The following is a 19581-nucleotide window of genomic DNA, read 5'->3' as shown; positions in this document are numbered from 1 at the left end:
AACAGAGGATTGTAGATTTTCCCAGTATACCTCGAAATGCTCCCGGTATGCCAGCAACAAGACGGATTGTTTAAAGCCCGCTCATGAATGGCAGGGACAAGTGACAGGGACATTGCCCCATCGAGGAGGACTATGCTCTAGAGCAGTGGTTCCCAACCTTTTTATCTGTCATTTCCCTCTGCACCCATTTCAACCATCCAGATTTCCCCCTTCATGCCCCGCCCAGCCCTCATGCCCACTCACCTGCCTCAGAAATGGGTATGATATTCCAATTCTCCCCTTAAATATCATGTCAGTGAGAAATGATATCATCATATCACGATTGAATGGCTAACAACAAATTGCCGCACGTACTATGTGGACATTATCCGCTTGTTTTAGTAAGTAGGTCGTGTAATTATTTCCCCCCTGGAAGCTTCAAATTTCCCCCCCAGGGGGATATTTCCCCCAGGTTGGGAACCACTACTCTAGAGCAACGGTAGTCAATCTTTTGTTTCCCTTGCATCAATTTTGTTCACTTCTAATTCAGATGCGCCACACAAATTTTAACCCCTTTCAATCCTTCAAGTGTGTTGATTTGGACATATTTGGGGGTTATACATATAATCATTTGATATATATATATATATATATATATATATATATATATATATATATATATATATATATATATATATAGTGTATGTGTGTGTGGACAGATGTAGCGGTTGTAAAGGAAAGGATGTATTACAAATACAATGTAAACTGTACCTACTTTATTGGCACTTTGAATTTGCATTAATAATATTCATTAGTTATTCTTGAAAATACTAATAAAAATATATGAACATAATTAACAGGTTTATTTTTATGAGCAGGCATGTAGTTTTCTTTTATTATATCTAGGTTATGGTGCTCCACTTGTAATCGTGCAATGCGCCACTGTTTGGCGCATGCGCCATAGGTAGGCCACCCCTGCTCTAGAGACTGACCATGTACATTATGATCAACGCCCAAGCCCCCTCTCTCCACCCAAGCTAGGACCAAGGAGGACCAGGCATCTCGCTAGGATGGTGAGGTTGCAGCGACCAAATGAACTAACAAGTTTGAGCAGGATTTTAACCCCAGCCTGGCGATCACCAGTCAGGGACGTTACCACATCGGCTACCACAACCCTACTGATATTTTTTTTTTTTTTTTTTTTTTTTTGAAATACACATTTACAATCATGCAATTTATAACATATATACATCATCGTATATTTACAAGAAAATATTTATTTTTATTTTACATCTACTGTATTTACAACTGCAATTTTTACTATTTATCTAAATATGTTTTTAAATAAACAATATATCGACTCGTGAATACTCTTTTTAATAGAAGTTTTAAATCCCATTTTATTTACATTAAACGTATCATTCTACTTTTAATATATTTAAGTAATTGTGGTTAGTACTAAAAAATCCTAAGTATTTGAACTTGTCCCTGGAGGCTAGGAAGTAACCTCGTCCCTCCAGGAGAAGCGGACACAAAGAAAAATTGAGTATTCTGCTCTAGTAACCATTTGGGCCTTTTACTACAACCTTCTTTGATTACTTCTTTTTTTCTTTTTTTCTTTTTTACATAGAAAGGAGAGCACACGTAATCACTCCCAGTTTTATAATGGTCTTGCCAAAGTCTAGAATTGCATATGTCTGTCGAAAGTCGTTGCTCTGGTGGTAGCGTCCTTACCTATAGTCAATTTCTTTTATCGAGGCAGATTTGCACCGATTCGCAGCGGTGCCCTTTTAGCTCGGAAAATTTTCCTGATCGCTGATTGGTTAGAATTATCTCGTCCAACCAATCAGCGATCAGGAAACTTTTCTGAGCTAAAAGGGCACCGCTGTGAGTCGGTGCAAATCTCGTCCAACCAATCAGCGATCAGGAAACTTTTCCGAGCTAAAAGGGCACCGCTGTGAGTCGGTGCAAATCTGCATCGCTAAAAGAAATAGACTTTAGTGATTGCCAGACTGGGGTTCAAGTCCCGCTCAAACTCGATAGCTCTTTTGATCGCTGTAACCTCACCATCCTTGTGAGCTAAGGATAAGGGGTTTGGGGAGCCTATATGGTTTATCTGCTGAGTCATCACCAGTCATTGCCTGGCCCTCCTTGGATCCAGCTTGGGTGGAGAGGGGGCTTGGGCACTGATCATATGTATATATGGTCAGTCTCTAGGGCATTGTCCTGCTGACACTGCTTCTTCTACTACTACTACTAAATAAGCTACAACCCTGGTTGGAAAAGCAGGATGCTATAAGCCCAAGGGCTCCAACATGGTACAGAGGTTATGGCACTACTCAAGACTAGAGAACAATGGTTTGATATTGGAGTGTCCTTCTAGAAGAGTTGTTATATATATATATATATATATATATATATATATATATATATATATATATATATATATATATATATATATGTATATGTATATATATATATGCATATATATGTATATATTTATACATATATATGTATATATTTATATATATATATATATATTATATATATATATATATATATATATATATATATATATATATATATATATATGGCTTCATTTCTTTTCTTTATACAACAAATTAAAAAGAGATGATAGAAAGTTACCAACGGATCTCTGACTTTGTTAAAACAGTTTTCGGTCCGGTATGAGCAAGGTATAAACTTTTAAGGTAATCACCTTAGAGTGAGGTAATTTGCATGGTTTCAAGGTAATTTTTAAGGTAATTATATCCTGAAGGTAATTCTCAGGTAAATTCAGTTTTTACTATCTTCAAATTTAAGGAAATTTGAAAAGGTTTAAGGTAATCTAAGGTAAAAATCAGCAGCATTAAAGACAATGGCCGCATTATTATTATTATTATTATTATTATTATTATTATTATTATTACTAGCCAAGCTACAACCCTAGTTGGAAAAGCAAGATGCTCTAAGCCCCAAGAGCTCCAACAGGGAAAAATAGCCCAGTGAGGAAAGGAAACAAGAAAATAAATAAACGATATAAGAAGTAAATGAAAAATTAAAATAAAATATTTTAAAAGAACATTAACAACATTAAAACAGTTAAAAGAGATTAAAACATGTTCAAGTTTAAACCCTGGTTATGACATTCTTGCTCTGAGTTCGCTGGCGGTTTCCGAAATTAGAACTGGTTAGTTAGTTCCGGCAGTTAGTACGACTGGTTTCCCTTCGTAGGTTTTTAGCAATGGTCAGTGGCTTTGGTTTACCTGCCTGCTGGATACTCACAAGGTGGATCAGGTGACGGAAGCGACCCCCCCCCCCCCCAAAAAAAAAAAATAGGGAGGAGGGAAGCCATTGGAGATACCTTTTCTGTCTTCTAGTCTTCATTGTTGTATTATTATTATTATTATTATCATTATTATTATTATTATTATTATTATTATTATTATTATTAAGTAGCTCCTCTAGGGGAAGGACACTCCAAATTCAAACCATTGTTCTCTAGTCTTAGGTAGTGTCATAGCCATAGCCTCTGTACCATGGTTTTCCACTGTCTTGGGTTAGAGTTCTCTTGCTTGAGGGTACAATCGGGCACACTATTCTATCTTATTTCTTTATCTTTGTTTTGCTAAAATTTTTATAGTTCTTATAGGAAATATTTATTCAAATGTTGTTACTCTTCTTAAAATATTCTATTTTTCCTTTTTTCCTTTCCTCACTGGGGCTATTTTTCCTGTTGGAGCCCCTGGACTTATAGCATCCTACTTTTCCTACTACGGGTGTAGCTTAGCAAGTAATAATAATAATAATAATAATAATAATAATAATAATAATAATAGCTAAGCTACAACCCTAGTTGGAAAAGCAGGATGCTATAAGCCCAAGGGCTCCAACAGGAAAAAATAGCTTAGTTAAGTTGTGTACAATTGATTTAAAGCATTTTAAGAACTGAAAAATAAAACTATAAAATAGATCTTTTATATATAAACTACGAAGAGAGACTTATATCAGCCTGTTCAACATAAAACATGTGCTACAAGTTTGAATTTTTGAAGTTCTACTGATTCAACTACCCGATTAGGAAGATCATTCCACAACTTGGTCACAGCTGGAATAAAATTTCTAAATATACTGTGTAGTATTGAGCCTCATGTTAGCCAGCACTCTTAAGAGAAACCGTAATTTTAAAACGAAATTCTCCTTAAAAGTATACTATCCTCGGCCGTATTTCAGTAAATTAGAGGCGACCGTAATTTTACCATACTTTGTTATTATTTTTTACGGGTTGGTGACCGTAGTATCGCTTCTTTATGGCAATATATTCGTTTTTAAAACGGTAAATGTCTGGCAACATTTATTCCAGAATATTTAGGTTTTTTTTTTTTTTTTTTTTTTTTTTTTAACAGTATGCTCTATATAAAAACATTAACTACAATTTTGAACATTGGACCAAGAATGAGATATTACTCATCGCATATCAGGACATATCGACAGAGGAAGTATAGATTTGCGTAGCGGCCGCCAGGGGCTCTGTAGCAAGAACATCGCGACGTCTTTATTCCCCTGAAGGAGTAATGACAGGGATGATACGGTATCTGGTCGGCTGCTACCCTGGGGCAGAGAGTAAACAATGACCTGGGTGGGGGGGAGGGCGTAGAGAGTCCTTGCCTTTGCCAAAGGGCATCATTTGTTCAAGGGTGTGCTGAAGACAGCGAGCCCCAACGACTGGTATTTGAATTTGCAGAATTTTATTGCTTTGCATAACAAGGTAACTGGTTGTGATTAAAATTCTTGGTATGTAACTATTAAATAACTTTATGATTACAAAAAAAAAAAAAGGAAAAGGGAATAATGACTTTTTTTTTTTCAATTCAAAGTAATTATTATTATTATTATTATTATTATTATTATTATAAGCTAAGTTACAACCCGATTTGGAAAAGCAGAATGCTATAAGCCCATGGGCTCCAACAGGGAAAGTAGCCCAGTGAGGAAAAAAATAAGGAAATAAAAACTACAAGAGAAGAGAAGAGAAGTAATGAACAATCAAGATAAAATATTTTAAGAACAGTAACAACATTAGAATAAATCTTTCATATATAAACTATGAAAACTTAACAAAACAGGAGGAAGAGAAATAAGATAGAGAACTCTAACCCAAGACACTGGAAGACCATGGTACAGACGCTATGGCACTACCCAAGACTAGAGAACAATGGTTTGATTTTGGAGTGTCATTCCAGAATAGCTGCTTGCCTTAGCTGAAGAGTCTCTTCTACTCTTACCAAGAGGAACGTAGCCATTGATCATTCAGCAAATTCTCTCAATGCTGCATATATTATAGTTTGAATTCCAAGGGTTCATTCCATGAAGATTTAGAATTAGAGTACCTATTAAGTCATCAGTAACCATTGCCTGATCCTCCCTGGTCCTACCTTGGGTGGAGAAGGCTTTGTGTATCGCCATGACCAGCAACGCTGTTCTAGTCAGGGCCACCCATAGTAAGTTGGTTTGCTGTGAGCGATCAGACTAAAGTCTCCCACCATCACCAATGCGCAGTGGCCAGCGTGGGGATGAAACTGGTCAAACCCCAAACATGACCAAGGACTTGTCTGAGGCCTTTGTCCTGTATTGTACTAGAAATGGATGCATTTTTTGTTGTTGTTATATATATATATATATATATATATATATATATATATATATATATATATATATATATAGATATATATATATATAGATATATATATATATAGATATATATATATATATAGATATATATATATATATATATATATATATATATATATATATATATATATATATATATATATAGATATATATATATATATATATATATATATATATATATATATATATATATATATATATATACACACATACATAACAACAACAAAAAAATGCATCCATTTCTAGTACAATACAGGACAAAGGCCTCAGACAAGTCCTTGGTCATGTTTGAAGAACCACAGGGAAAATGAAAATACGAAATATACGCTTAAGTCCTGACTAGTTTCGTGATACTTCTTCACGAAACTAGTCAGGACTTATCGTATATTTCGTATTTTCATTTTCCCTGTGGTTCTTCTGCATCTGAGCAACACGTTTTCCTGTGATTTTTACGCATATATATATATATATATATATATATATATATATAATATATATATATATATATATATATATATATATATATATATATATATATATATATATATATCAAATGTCATTCGTCTCTGCCGCTCATGAAATACACCTTTAAACCTATAAAAGAAAGAGTACCATATTTTACTGGTAATATCATCTTTCTTGTTGGTCCTGGGTGATCTATGCTCTATTATAGAGAATATGAGACAGTTTGGAAGGATATGCGTCTTTTGTTCCTTTATGAGTTGATACTTGTAAATATTATTTTTGTTTTTCAAGTACAGTTGAACACAGGAGTTCATAGCCCACCTCGCTTTGAGGAAGTGCATCCTGTCTCAATCTTACTGCGCGGCGAGTGACCAAGCTGGTCTGCAGGGGTCGATACCAGTGGTGGGGGGTGGGTGACGCGCAGGAACCCGCCGTCCATTAAGGTGTGACAGGTTGCAACCTCCTCCCAAAATATTAGTAATAAGGCAAGCCCCACATTTCACTTTTGCTATTCTTATCATAGTCCAAACATCGAACTGGTCTTGTATTCTATAGTAAACTTTTACAACAAAAAAGTCAAAGTACAAAATAAATAGATAGTAAACAATTTTTACCATTGTTTTCTTAGATACTCTTCTGAAACTTCGTTACTTTTTTCTAATAGTTTTATATAAAAAAAACTCCACCCTCTGAAAGATCAGATTATAGTCGCACTGTAGATGGCTTCAAGTTTTGGTGCTGATTAATACAGATTATCTCTCTCTCTCTCTCTCTCTCTCTCTCTCTCTCTCTCTCTCTCTCTCTCCTCTCTCTCTCTCTCTCTCTTTGTGGAGGAAGTGCCTTACCTGAACTTGTACATTTTCGTTAACAGCGCTCATAAACAACAATAATGACTGAACCTTATCAACTCTATGTAGAAAATTCAGGACTCATCAAAGTGAGTATAAGTTAATCCTTTTTCATAACTGAATAAGGTCAACTTTTCATCTATACCACTGATAATGAATTGGTAGAATTCACAGCTTCATTCATTCTTAAGAGGGAACCTTCAGTAATAACTTAAAACGTTTAATCTAAATATTTTATGAAATGACAGAATCAGCAGACTTACCTTGAGTTCCTGATCTTGTTCAGTTTGATGTGCGCCTCCTTCAGAAGTTTTTCCTTCTGTAGGATAGATTCTCTGGCTACCTGGAGGTTTTCTGTAGTTTCCAACAGTTTTTGCCGTGTGTCCTCCAAGTGGCTCCTGGTTTCAGCAATCTCCATAACAAGAGCTTGATTATCATATTGAACTTTTTCTAAGGCAGTGTGGGCTGCCTTCAGGCTCAGTTCAGCACCCTGGAGGTCTCTCTCTCGCTCTTGCAGGTCACCAACAACCCTCTGAAGATCAGCCTGTGTGGCTTCTCTTTCCTCTCTGGCTGCTTGGAGTGCTTCGTAAGTAGCTTGAAGCTCTTTTTCGAGAGAGTAGTCCCCTGAGATGAAAGCTGTATTTAGGGGGTCCTCTGAAGTATTTGGACCTTCAATGTCTGTTTGGCTCCCTTTGGAGGAGGAGGAAATCGATCTGTTGAAAGCTGTATGTGAGGTACCTTCACATTGGTTTGCCTGGTTAGGCTTGCTTAGAGCAGTCAGTTGCTTCACTAGGTCATCAATTGTGTCCTCTTCATCAGTGAGAGACAGGTCGTGTGTTGATGAGCCCAAAGAGGGTCCGTGTGACCTCAGTGTCTTGACTTGCAGTGCCAGATTTTCAGCGTCTGAGCTCTGGAGTGCTACACGCATATCTTCTATTACTTCTCTCAAACATTGCAGTTCCTGCTGCTGGAGGAGAACTTGTTTTTTCAGAAAGGCATGTTCAGAATCTACTGGCTGTAAAGCTATGTTAGAATTTTTGTCAACATGTTGCTGTTGTATTGCTGATTGCTGACACTTGCAGCACACAACCCCTGCAGCAGGGCATTCGGCTATCATTTTGTTCTCATCTGCATCGAGCCCAGCACTCACTTCATCGAGAGACTTGGCAATATTGTCCAAAACATCATATCGTCTTTGTACCTGCACTACTGATGTCACCAATTTTGGATTGGTGGGCCTTCTGGATGCGAGTGGTATTACACTTTCGGTTTTTGCTCCCATAATAAAACTTTCACAGAGGTTGTTGTGGAATTCTGTAAATGATAAATGAACTGGGCATTCATTCTCTCTTGAATTATTGGCATTCATCAAAGAGTTATTTGCTGACCCATTCAGCGTTAGATTGGATCCCATGCACTGACACCTTTTTGAATAAGATTTTCGGTTTTCTTCTAATTTGTCCTTCAAACCCAAAACATTGCATAGAGCTTTAAAATCTTCTACGTGAACTTTTCCATCCCCGCCATGATCTAGATAGCGGAAAACCTCTTCAATGTATTGGTCAATACCAAGAGCAAGTACCACAACCTCATTTCTAGGAAATTCAGGAACTTCTAAGTTATAATTCAAAGCAGACTTCAACCATGGCTGCCTCCCCATTGTTAGAGACGAGCTTCCTCCTACTCTTATTTCTTCTTCTATTTTAACTTCTGGTGAAATAACATCTTGTGCTTCACTTCCATCCCCTCTTACTCTTATGGCACAACTAGATCCTTCAGAAAAGTTCTGATCATCGGTTCCAATATTTTCCAATTGATGATTTCCTCCCCAAAGGTTATAGGTGACACCATTTGTTCCACTAAAACTTGGCCTTTGATATGATTTTTCCACACACTCTCTCTCCAGATCATAAGTTTTTATTTCATGATTCTGTTCATTGTTTACGGGAACTGTATGGATTGGATTTAAAACATTGCCATTGTAATTGTAAGTCCTTAAAGTATTACCACTTTCAAAACTATTTTCATTACTGGCATTAAAACTATTTGTACCACTCTCTTGAAATCCAGCACAGGGGACCCCAAAACAACCTGTAGGAAGGTTTACATACCTACCATTTGCAAAACAGTAATCCAACTCTTTACTGTAAGGGTCCTCTGGTTCCTTGACATAGGAGTCTGGCACTGGCCATGGTCGATCAGCTGTCGATGGCTGTTCACACATGACTCTTTTTGAGATCCTGCGGTCATGTGATTCACTGTGGCTCCTGAAGCTAGTGTAACGGCCCGTTTGGATGTCACGGAGCATTTCTGAGGCATCCGAACCATAAGAGGAATAATCGTCTGATACGTAAGCACTCAACCTCTCTGCTTGAGATTTTGAACAAGGCCCTGCAGCGTTGTTCCGGTTGGCCTTGGTATCCTTCGACTTTGTAGAATCTTTCTTGGTCTTTTCTTTAGACCTAGACCTCTTCCAGCCAGCAAAGGGAGATTTTGGTGATCTGTGGCTTTTAGAAGACATTGATGTGATGTCGTTCTTGGACTGCTTGTGGGCTTCTTCGTCTCTTTCCTCTATCTGGGATTTTGAATGGGACTTGACGGATTGAGAGCGAGGTTTGAGGGCAGCTTTCACCCCAGCGACCAGGCCCTTTGACCCACCCACACCGGATGGCCTGCCGCGATCCATCCCATCTGAGTTGCCTTTAAAATAAGAGAGAAAGGAATTAGTTAAATGTTATCGTTTATATAATTGATAACGAATGAATAAATTTGTGATGTATATAGATGATTACATTATTAAGGGTAAATTTATACAGAATGGAAATTATACCAAATACACCTTCATTCGAGGGAAGAGATTCTACTAAATGTGGCTCTTGTGGGGTCATAGGAACTGCAAGGAGTGGCTTACTTACAAAAGCTATCAAGGCAGAACAATGCCATGTTAAAGTTGCCATCATCAATATCGAAACAAATAAGTAAAATCTTTTATGACCAAATTACTTCAAATATTTTTTTTTCTTTTTCACAATATCAAGTTATGAAAAATCTTGACAGGTTAGATGTGTTATAAAAATTACATGAAAACGAATTGAAGATAGCATAATACTCCCGTCTATCATCTTAATTCAAGAAGATAAAGATGAATTGCTCAAAATACCTAAGGTAGTACAATTAAAAAACTGACAAATTCTGAAATGTACTTGGCTACCACAAGGGCATTCTAGAGTTTTCAAGTCTCACGATTACTGATCTTTTAATGAAATAAGATATTAATGATTTTTCACTTCCTCATGTTATTGGACACTAAATGTGAATTTGACTAAAATGTTAGTTTTTGGCAATTATTATTATTATTATTATTATTATTATTATTATTATTATTATTATTATTATTATTATTATTATTAAGATTACTTGCTAAGCTACTTCCATAATTGGAAAAGCGGAATCCTATAAGCCCGAGGGCTCCAACAGGGAAAATAGCCTTGTGAGAAAAGAAAATAAGGATACTACAAGAAAAGTAAATAACAAATAATATAAAATATCATAAGAACAGTAACAACATTGAAATAAATATTTCATATATAAACAATAAAAACTTAAAAAAAACAAGAGGAAGAGAAATAAAATAGAACAGTGTGCCCGAGTGTATCCTCAAGCAAGAGAACTCTACCCCAAGACAGTGAAAGACCATGGTACAAGAGGTTATGGCACCATCCCAGACCAGAGAACAATGGTTTGATTTTGGAGTGTCCTCCTAGAGGAGCTGCATATCAGATGTGGTAAACACATCCAGCCCATAGCCACTCTTCTGATAAATTGCAGTCATGTTGCTTTTTGAAGTATTTCATCACATTTCACAACGCAAAGGTTCCATGAATCAAATGTATTCTATCCCTACTCTCAATGGAGGTGATAATACACCAAATAAATCAAGGTACATTATCATAATTATGTTAGTGTAAACCCATGCTCTTCGTACTCCCCAAGAGAGATTAGTTCACCAAACTTTCAGCTGGGCTCCACAAGGTAGGCTACTAGAAGAGTTGGAAGACCCAGACCTACATGGCTGAGGACTATGAAGCGCGAAGTAGGAGATGATGGATGGAGAAGTATTAAATTAAAAGCTGGGCTCCACAAGGCACTAGAGGAGTTGGAAAACCCAGACCTTCATGGCTGTGGACTATGAAGCGCGAAGTAGGAGATGATGGATGGAGAAGTATTGAATTAAAAGCTCAAGATAGAGACGACTGGGAAAATCTAACCGAGGCCTTTTGCGTCAATGGGCGTAGGAGATGAAGATGATGAAATCCAGACCAAGTATCAAGATCTCTCTCTCCCTATCGTTCGTTGCGGGGTAGCGCCATCAGTACACCTCTCGTGGTTCACACTAGGCATTACTTATGAGTCTTTGCATCGCCTCTTCGTTCCCCAGCTGCACCAACTTTTTAGCTTTCTACGTTATCTCTATAAAGTTCCGTCTTTCTAGAGCTTTAGTTCTTGGTGCAGCTGTTGAATTTTCCCCTAACTGCACATCAGTGCTGAATGACCTCCCTGGTACCCAGCGCTAAGCCACATGTCAAAAAATCAAGAATTCTCTCTCTCTCTCTCTCTCTCTCTCTCTCTCTCTCTCTCTCTCTCCCAAAAAGAAAAACTTAATAGACCGGAAAACTATCAAGAAAAAGGAAACAGCGAATTGAATAACAGGAATAATAAAAGAAAAAAAAAACGCAGAACAAAAACAGCGTTCTCTAAAGGAAAATTTAACAGACCGTAAAACTATCAAGAACAAGGAAACATAGCGAATTGAATGAAAAAAAAAAAGGCAGAACAAAAAAGAAATGTAACAGAAGGTTCATGGAACAGCTGGAATAGAAACACGGACCCTGAGGTGGAAGAAATAGAGAATGAAACAACAATATTTCCCTCCCCAAAATGTTCTTTACGTGAGTCACTTAGACGCCTGGTACTGCCAAGTGCTCTCTCTCTCTCTCTCTCTCTCTCTCTCTCTCTCTCTCTCTCAATAGATTTTATTGACCAACGAGTATTATATGTGCTGGCTAAGACTTACTTTCTACAATGCATCCAGTCTTTATATTTCCGTCTTTCTCCAACTCATTATTTTCCTTATCAATTTCAGAACGTAAAAGGAAGAAGTGGTTAACTATTACTGTAATTGTTCAGTGGCCACTTTCCTATTGGTAAGGGTAGAAGAGACTCTTTAGCTATGGTCAGCAGCTCTTCTAGGAGAAGGACACCCCAAAATCAAACCATTGTTCTCTAGTCTTGGGTAGTGCCATAGTCTCTGTACCATGGTCTTCCACTGTCTTGAGTTTGAGTTCACTTGCTTGAGGTTACACTCGAGCACACTATTCTATCTCATTTCTCTTCTTGTTTTGTTAGTTTTTTACAGTTTATGTAGGAAATATTTGTTTTAATGTTGTTACTGTTCTTAGAATATTTTATTTTTCCTTGTTTCCTTTCCTCACTGGGCTATTTTCCCTTTTGGAGCCCCTGGGCTTATAGCATCCTGCTTTTCCAACTAGGGTTGTAGCTTAGCAAGTAATAATAATGATAAGAACTCGAACGTAGTTCATGCAATCGTCATACGATCTCTCCCGAACTGACGTAAGTGTCTTCGTAGATCGTATGACACTGCACCTGCGCAGGTGGAGATCGGGAGTAGGAAGGGTGGCCACCCGGGGCCAGTGCAAACCTCTCCCCACCAAATTTGCGCGATGAACGGCGCAGTTTGGAGGAAGCGCTTCCGACTGTTACGTTATTAACCTCATTCTGTCTTTCGAGTTTCGAGGTCAGTGTGTATAAGGGTTAGCCTCGGGTTTAAAACTCATTTGGAGTCCGGGTTCAAGAGAAGTTGGGGAAACTTTGCCTACGCTAAGGAGATTATAAAATCGAGTCTGTTTATTTATTTGTCTGTGTGTCTGTCTGTCTGTGGAAAAGATTACGTCAAAACTACAGGACGGATTTTGACTAAATTTTCACAACAGATAGATCTTAAGTCATGGACGACTCCATTAAATTTTGGAGATGATCCGGATCCAGATACGGATTCTAAATCCAATTTTGCATTTTTTCACCATTTTAAAGAAAAAGCAAAACAAATTGACGGATTTTGTCAAAATTTCCACCACAGATAGATCTTAGCCCATGGACGACTCCATTAACCTTTGACGGAGATCAGAAATGGCATTTAATACCGAATTCTACCTTGGGAATATATGTCCACTGGAATTCATTTAGGGTAATAGCTTCTGGCTGGCCAGAGATTCGAACCCCTGCCTTCTTAGCCGTAATACACACACACACACACACACACATATATATATATATATATATATTTATATATATATATATATATATATACATATATATATATATAATATATATATATATATATATATATTTATATATGTGTGTGTATAGCGTATGTTAATATATATATATATATATATATAAATATATATATGTATATATATAAATATATATATGTATATATATATATATATATATATATCTCATGTGCACTAAATGAAACAAAGTATCCAAGACTGTTTAATATAGAAATTCATCATCTCAGAGAAATCTTACAAGATAAAAAACAAAGACACCAAACCAGCTGACATCTTAAGTACGCGATGGAATGAATCTAAGAAAAACCGTTAATGTCACCAGAACTACGAACTAAATATCACTCGAGAGAAACTTTTAAAAGCAACGTTTGTTTTATTTTATTATTATTATTAAGCTACAACCTTAGTTGGAAAACAGGATGATATAAGCCCAAGTGCCACAGCAGGGAAAATAGCTCAGTGAGGAAAGGAAATAAGGAAATAAAGTAAAAGAGAAGTTTAAGAACAATATCAGCATAAAAATAAATCTTTCATATATAAACTATAGAAACTTCAAGATAACAAGAGGAAGAGAAACAAGACATAGAATAGTGTGACCGAGTGTACCCTCAAGCAAGAGAACTCTAACCCAAGATTCTGGAAGACCATGGTACAGAGGCTAGAGACCAAAGGTTCGATTTTGGAGTGTCCTCTTAGAAGAGCTGCTTACCATAGCCTAAAGAGTCTCTTCTTCCCTTACCAAGAGGAAAATAGCCACTGAACAATTACAGTGCAGTAGTTAACTTCTTGAACAAAGAAGAATTGTTTGGTAATCTCAGTGGTGTCAGTAGTATGAGGACAGAGGAGAATGTGGAAAGAATAGGCCAGACTACTCGGTGTATGTGTGGACAAAAGAAAATGAGACGTAACCAGAGAGAGGGATCCAATGTAATACTGTCTGGCCAGTCAAAGGAGCCAATAACTCTCTAGCGGTAGTATCACAACGGGTGCTGGTGTCCTGGCCAACCTACGATCTACTAAAAGCAGGGTTTGTACCAAAGAAAACTCCCTTTCCTGTATACCTGTATACCTGTCTGTATGCACCATATCCCTATCGACTCCCCTCCCTATATACTCCCTACACCCTAATATTAATCGAAAATCTAACTATCATAACAAAAACTCTTCTATTCGGTGGATTTTTACACTCGGCGCGTGGACCATCTCTTGCGCAACAGTAGTGGGATCTATGAGTCTAATAATGTGGTCGGGTTAAGAGTATGTTGGTTATTTCAATTTATTCACGTTTTTATGCCGGCATCCTTGGCCTAAAAGCATCATGAAAAGAGGTAGTTGAAACTCGATATATCAAAAGGTGGTTGTTGAAAGAGGGTTTGCTGTTTGCGAATTGTTGACTTGCTAACTCAGGTCAGTGCAGAACTAGCGTCTGATTTTCATTTGTTTCGGTCACTTAGTTTATTCTCGTTTATTTCCTTACATTTTTCATTTCTTAAATTGGTTTAACTGGATTTAATGGTATGTTACAGTCCATGGAAATATAGTTTTATTTTGGGGGGATAGGCAATATGCCTCTCTCTCTCTCTCTCTCTCTCTCTCTCTCTCTATATATATATATATATATGATATATATATATATATATATATATAAATTATATATATATATATATATATATGATATATATATATATATATATATATATTATATATACACATGTATATTATATATATATATATATATATACATATATGTAAATACATATATAGATATATATAAATATTTACATATATATATATATATATATATAGCTTTAAAAGATAAATCACTGCATCCATTTGTTCATATCTGACACCACAAAATCTGTACAGTATAAGGTTATCAATTACGGTCTATCCAGATGTGTTATATTGATTTTTTTTATTAAAAAATCAGAGATTATTTATTAAATGAATAATCTCTGATACGTGGGAACCCGTAAGCTTAATTAATGAGGTTCAAAGAGATTAATTCTCTCTGTTGGATGGTATTTCTATAATACCAGCATACACAGATCACATTTCACATCTGTGCATTGCGTCTCGCAGAGCAGGGTCGGTCTAGCTCTAGACCATATACAATGGTATTGCGAAGGGGAAAGGTTTGCTGTCTGTCTTTGAGATGTCGAATTTCTATGGTTCCCCTTTTCTCTGTCACGATTGAAAGGGGTCAGGCACGAAACAGACGTCTCTTTGACCTTTGTTGACCCTTCAAGTTAGGTACAGTACCTTTCGGTTGAGGTATTGAAGCTTCGCGCACGCAAAGCTATCATATCTACAAGTTTCTCATGGAGTTTAAGATGGGAATTTCAAATTGGTAGGAACTTAAAATGTTTATTGGCACCAGGAATTATATATCAATAACAATTTAATGTGATTTACTGACACTTGAAAAAAAAAATTGTCTGAATATGTGTTTTAAGGGGAAAGTTGTCATAATAAAATATATCTTATTGGAGAAACTTCTATACTGCAAACCTGAGACGTAAATGATGGTAGCTCTCACTTTTCTAACATTTGCATTTCGGCCATAATCTGTTTGTAGAAATTACCATTTTTTACTCGTAACTAACTTTTCAAAAACTATCATTATTTCCAGCTGGCGCCGTTTCTACTCCTTAAGTTTCCTTGGGAATATTTAATATATCGTATTTTTATTGCTATTGTCTCTGTTGTACCACGGAGATGAAGGGCTCAGGACCATATTTCATAAATCCACTGCCCAAGTTGTGGAATGATCTTCCCAATCGGGTAGTTGAATCAGTGGAACTTCAAAAGTTCAAACTTACAGCAAATATTTTTATGTTGAACAGGCTGATATAAGTCTTTTTTATAGGTTATATATGAAATGTCTGTTTTAATGTTATTGTTTTTAAAATGTTTTATTTTATTTGTTCATTACATCTTATATCGTTTATTTATTTCCTTATATCCTTTCCTCGCTGGGCTATTTTTCCCTATAGGAGCCCTTGGGCTTATAGCATTTTGCTTTTCCAACTAGGGTTGTAGCTTAGATAATAATAATAATCATAATAATAATAATAATAATAATAATAATAATATTGTCATGCTACTATTTACGACTGTTGTAATACTGGTTGTTGTAGTGATATTATTGCTCAAAACCCTTTTGTTTACATCTGACGAGAAAGAACTTCACCATCTCCAATTTTGTGTTTGTCTTTAAAACTTCAACACCGTTAGCCATCAGTGTACTCTCTCTCTCTCTCTCTCTCTCTCTCTCTCTCTCTCTCTGGCAATGTGTGTGGACGTGCGGAAAGAAATAATGTCTTTTTATATGTTTCATGTCCCTGTTCACCAAAGCAGTGAATTATGTACCTAGTGATTAGTCATTCACTGAGAAACGCTCATAAGAGAGAGAGAGAGAGAGAGAGAGAGAGAGAGAGAGAGACGTTTCTATGGCTCCGTCACAAAATGTCTAGGCCTACCATTAAAATGGGACGACCTTGACTTGGTAATTCTCATCTCACCGAGGTGAAACCATTCATAATCTCTCTCTCTCTCTCTCTCTCTCTCTCTCTCTCTCTCTCCAAGTCAAGAATAACAACATAACGTAAATTCACCCTTTGGCAGTTTGATTTTGAAAGAGATCACGCTGAATGGCTTCCCACGTCCCAACGCAGGGTCACATGGCCCAAATTCCATAAGTTCAACTTCACCACACAGTCTGAAACTATCTTATTTCATTTAGAAAACAACAGAAGCACTTTAGTAGAGGACATACACCCGCCAGGGGACATATCAATGAATAAATTGCCTCCTCAACATAATGTAGATTATGAGTCAACGATGATATATATATATATATATATATATCATCGTTGACTCATAATCTACATTATGTTGAGTAGGCAATTTATTCATTGGATTCAACAATTTTTAATATAAAAATAATATCCAAAATATGTAAATGAGACGCGTGTTAGTTTAACCATAGGCATATGATTGATAACTCTCTCAGCAAAGATGAAATTAAACCGTAAAAAAACAAAACAAAAAACAACTATAACTCTTAGTAAGTCTAGGGCATAGGCTCGTATACCTTTGTAGGTAAAACATGGCAGGAGTTTCGACTTGGTACTAATGCGTGAAATAATAGTATTTGGGTTACAGCAGCTGCGAGAGAAAATGGTAGCCATGACTGAAGTATCATGTCGTTCACGCTTGCCTCTGAGTAGAGAAAACACTTTGAGGGATTTTGCCTCTGGTGGGGAAAATTTCAAGTTAGAATGATGAGTTTTGACAGATAGTTATAATACGACATAATCTTTCTAGGTTTTTAAGACTTTACACGCACGCACGCACACACACACACACACACACACACACATATATATATATATATATATATGTGTGTGTGTGTGTGTGTGTGTGTGTGTTGAATAGGATGATTTAAGTCTCATTTTATAGTTCATATTATTATTATTATTATTATTATTCATCCTTATCATCATCGTCATTATTATTATTATTATTATTATGATGATTATTATTATTATTATTACTTGCTAAGCTACAACCCTAGTTGGAAAAGCAGGATGTTTTAAGCCCAAGGGTTCCAACGAAGAAAATATCCCAGTAAAGAAAGGAAATAAGGAAACAAATAGAATAGTATATAAGACTGATCTATAACGTTTTTAATAACTTTAAATTTTTTTCTATCTTTTAATCATTACTTCTCACATAGGCCTACTGTAATATAGTTTATTTATTTCCTCGTTTCCTTTGCTCACTGGGCTATTTTCCCCGTAGGAAAACTAGGGCTTGTAACATCCTGCTTTTCCAACTAGGGTTGTAGTTTAGCTAATAATAATAATAATAATAATAATAATAATAATAATAATAATAATATTTATTATTTTTCTAACTTTTTTTTTTAACCTCTTAATAGATTGTGGTATTTCTGTAGCATCTTGGCATTTCAGAGCGTTACACTTGCCGCTCATTTCCTTAAACCCTTTGTATTTCTCTTTGGACTCAGAGAGAGAGAGAGAGAGAGAGAGAGAGAGAGAGAGAGAAACGATGACGCATCGTATAGCTATCTAGGAAAAGATTAATAGTTTTAAGGGGCTTACGCATAACCGTCTCCTTCGCGGGTACGTACAGACTCGAAGAGGTTCGTGCGCACGTACATAGTCTCACTTGCTTGAACACAAATTAAAACGAATTAAAAGACAACTCGCTCAGTGACATCATTTTGTTTTATATTTTTTTTTAACCGTCATGAACTTGTGATACGAGTCTCTCTCTCTCTCTCTCTCTCTCTCTCTCTCTCATATTTACGTACAACAATACGTCATAAACTTAAGATTCGAGTCTCTCTCTCTCTCTCTCTCTCTCTCTCTCTCTCTGTCATTTGAAATTACGTACAATATATGCATATGTATACAATATACGTCGTAACTTATGATTCGTCTCTCTCTCTCTCTCTCTCTCTCTCTCTCTCTCTCTCATTTACGTATAACATATTCATATGTATATACATCATAAACTTTATGATTCCCCCCCTCTCTCTCTCTCTCTCTCACATTTACGTATAATATATTCATATGTATATACGTCATAAACTTTATAATCCTCTCTCTCTCTCTCTCTCTCTCTCTCTCTCTCTCTCTCTCTCTCAACCACATATACACATTTACGTACAACGTATTCATATGTACAGTATATACGTCATAAACTCTCTCTCTCTCAAACGTACACACATATATACACATTTACGCACAACCTATACATATGTATAAACCAAAAACTGTAAATATTCATGCAGTCTTAAGCCGGGTGGTGCAAATCGTATACTTGGTGGTAACCTTTCATTGTATTTGTAACCTTTGCAGTCCATTTGTAACCTTTGGGCTTTGCAGTAATAAATAGATTTCAATTGATTGGAAATATGAAAAGAATTCATGACGTCATCGAGCATCGGATTATTTTATTGTTTTTCTATTTTTTTTTAAATAGGCCTAAAGCCTTGATTACCGGCAAGCGATTGAATAATTTATTTATATTTTTATTATCGCTAATTAGTTTACATTCATACCTGTTGTTTAATCATTTGGTATCTAATATATATATATATATATATATATATACACACATCCTAACCTTCTATAATGTCAAATGTTTGTATTCTTCACAATGAAATACTAAATTGCAATGTTTACTGGGTT

At 36.1% G+C, this 19581-nt stretch overlaps 1 protein-coding gene across 1 annotated transcript in view; it reads right to left on the bottom strand.

The window, feature by feature from the left end:
• Positions 1-19581, bottom strand: part of LOC137629273 (cytospin-A-like) — a 166890-nt gene that overhangs the window by 129749 nt on the left and 17560 nt on the right. The window contains exon 2 of the mRNA XM_068360535.1: positions 7247-9683. Within this exon, the coding sequence (XP_068216636.1) occupies positions 7247-9669 (2423 nt within the window). The 5' untranslated portion in view covers positions 9670-9683. The remainder of the gene's footprint in view (positions 1-7246; positions 9684-19581) is intronic.

The sequence above is a fragment of the Palaemon carinicauda genome, chromosome 2, assembly GCF_036898095.1.
Source record: "Palaemon carinicauda isolate YSFRI2023 chromosome 2, ASM3689809v2, whole genome shotgun sequence".
NCBI classification, from domain to species: Eukaryota; Metazoa; Arthropoda; class Malacostraca; order Decapoda; family Palaemonidae; genus Palaemon; species Palaemon carinicauda.
Note: the sequence above shows the minus strand (reverse complement) of the source record. Positions and strands in the feature narration are given on the sequence as shown.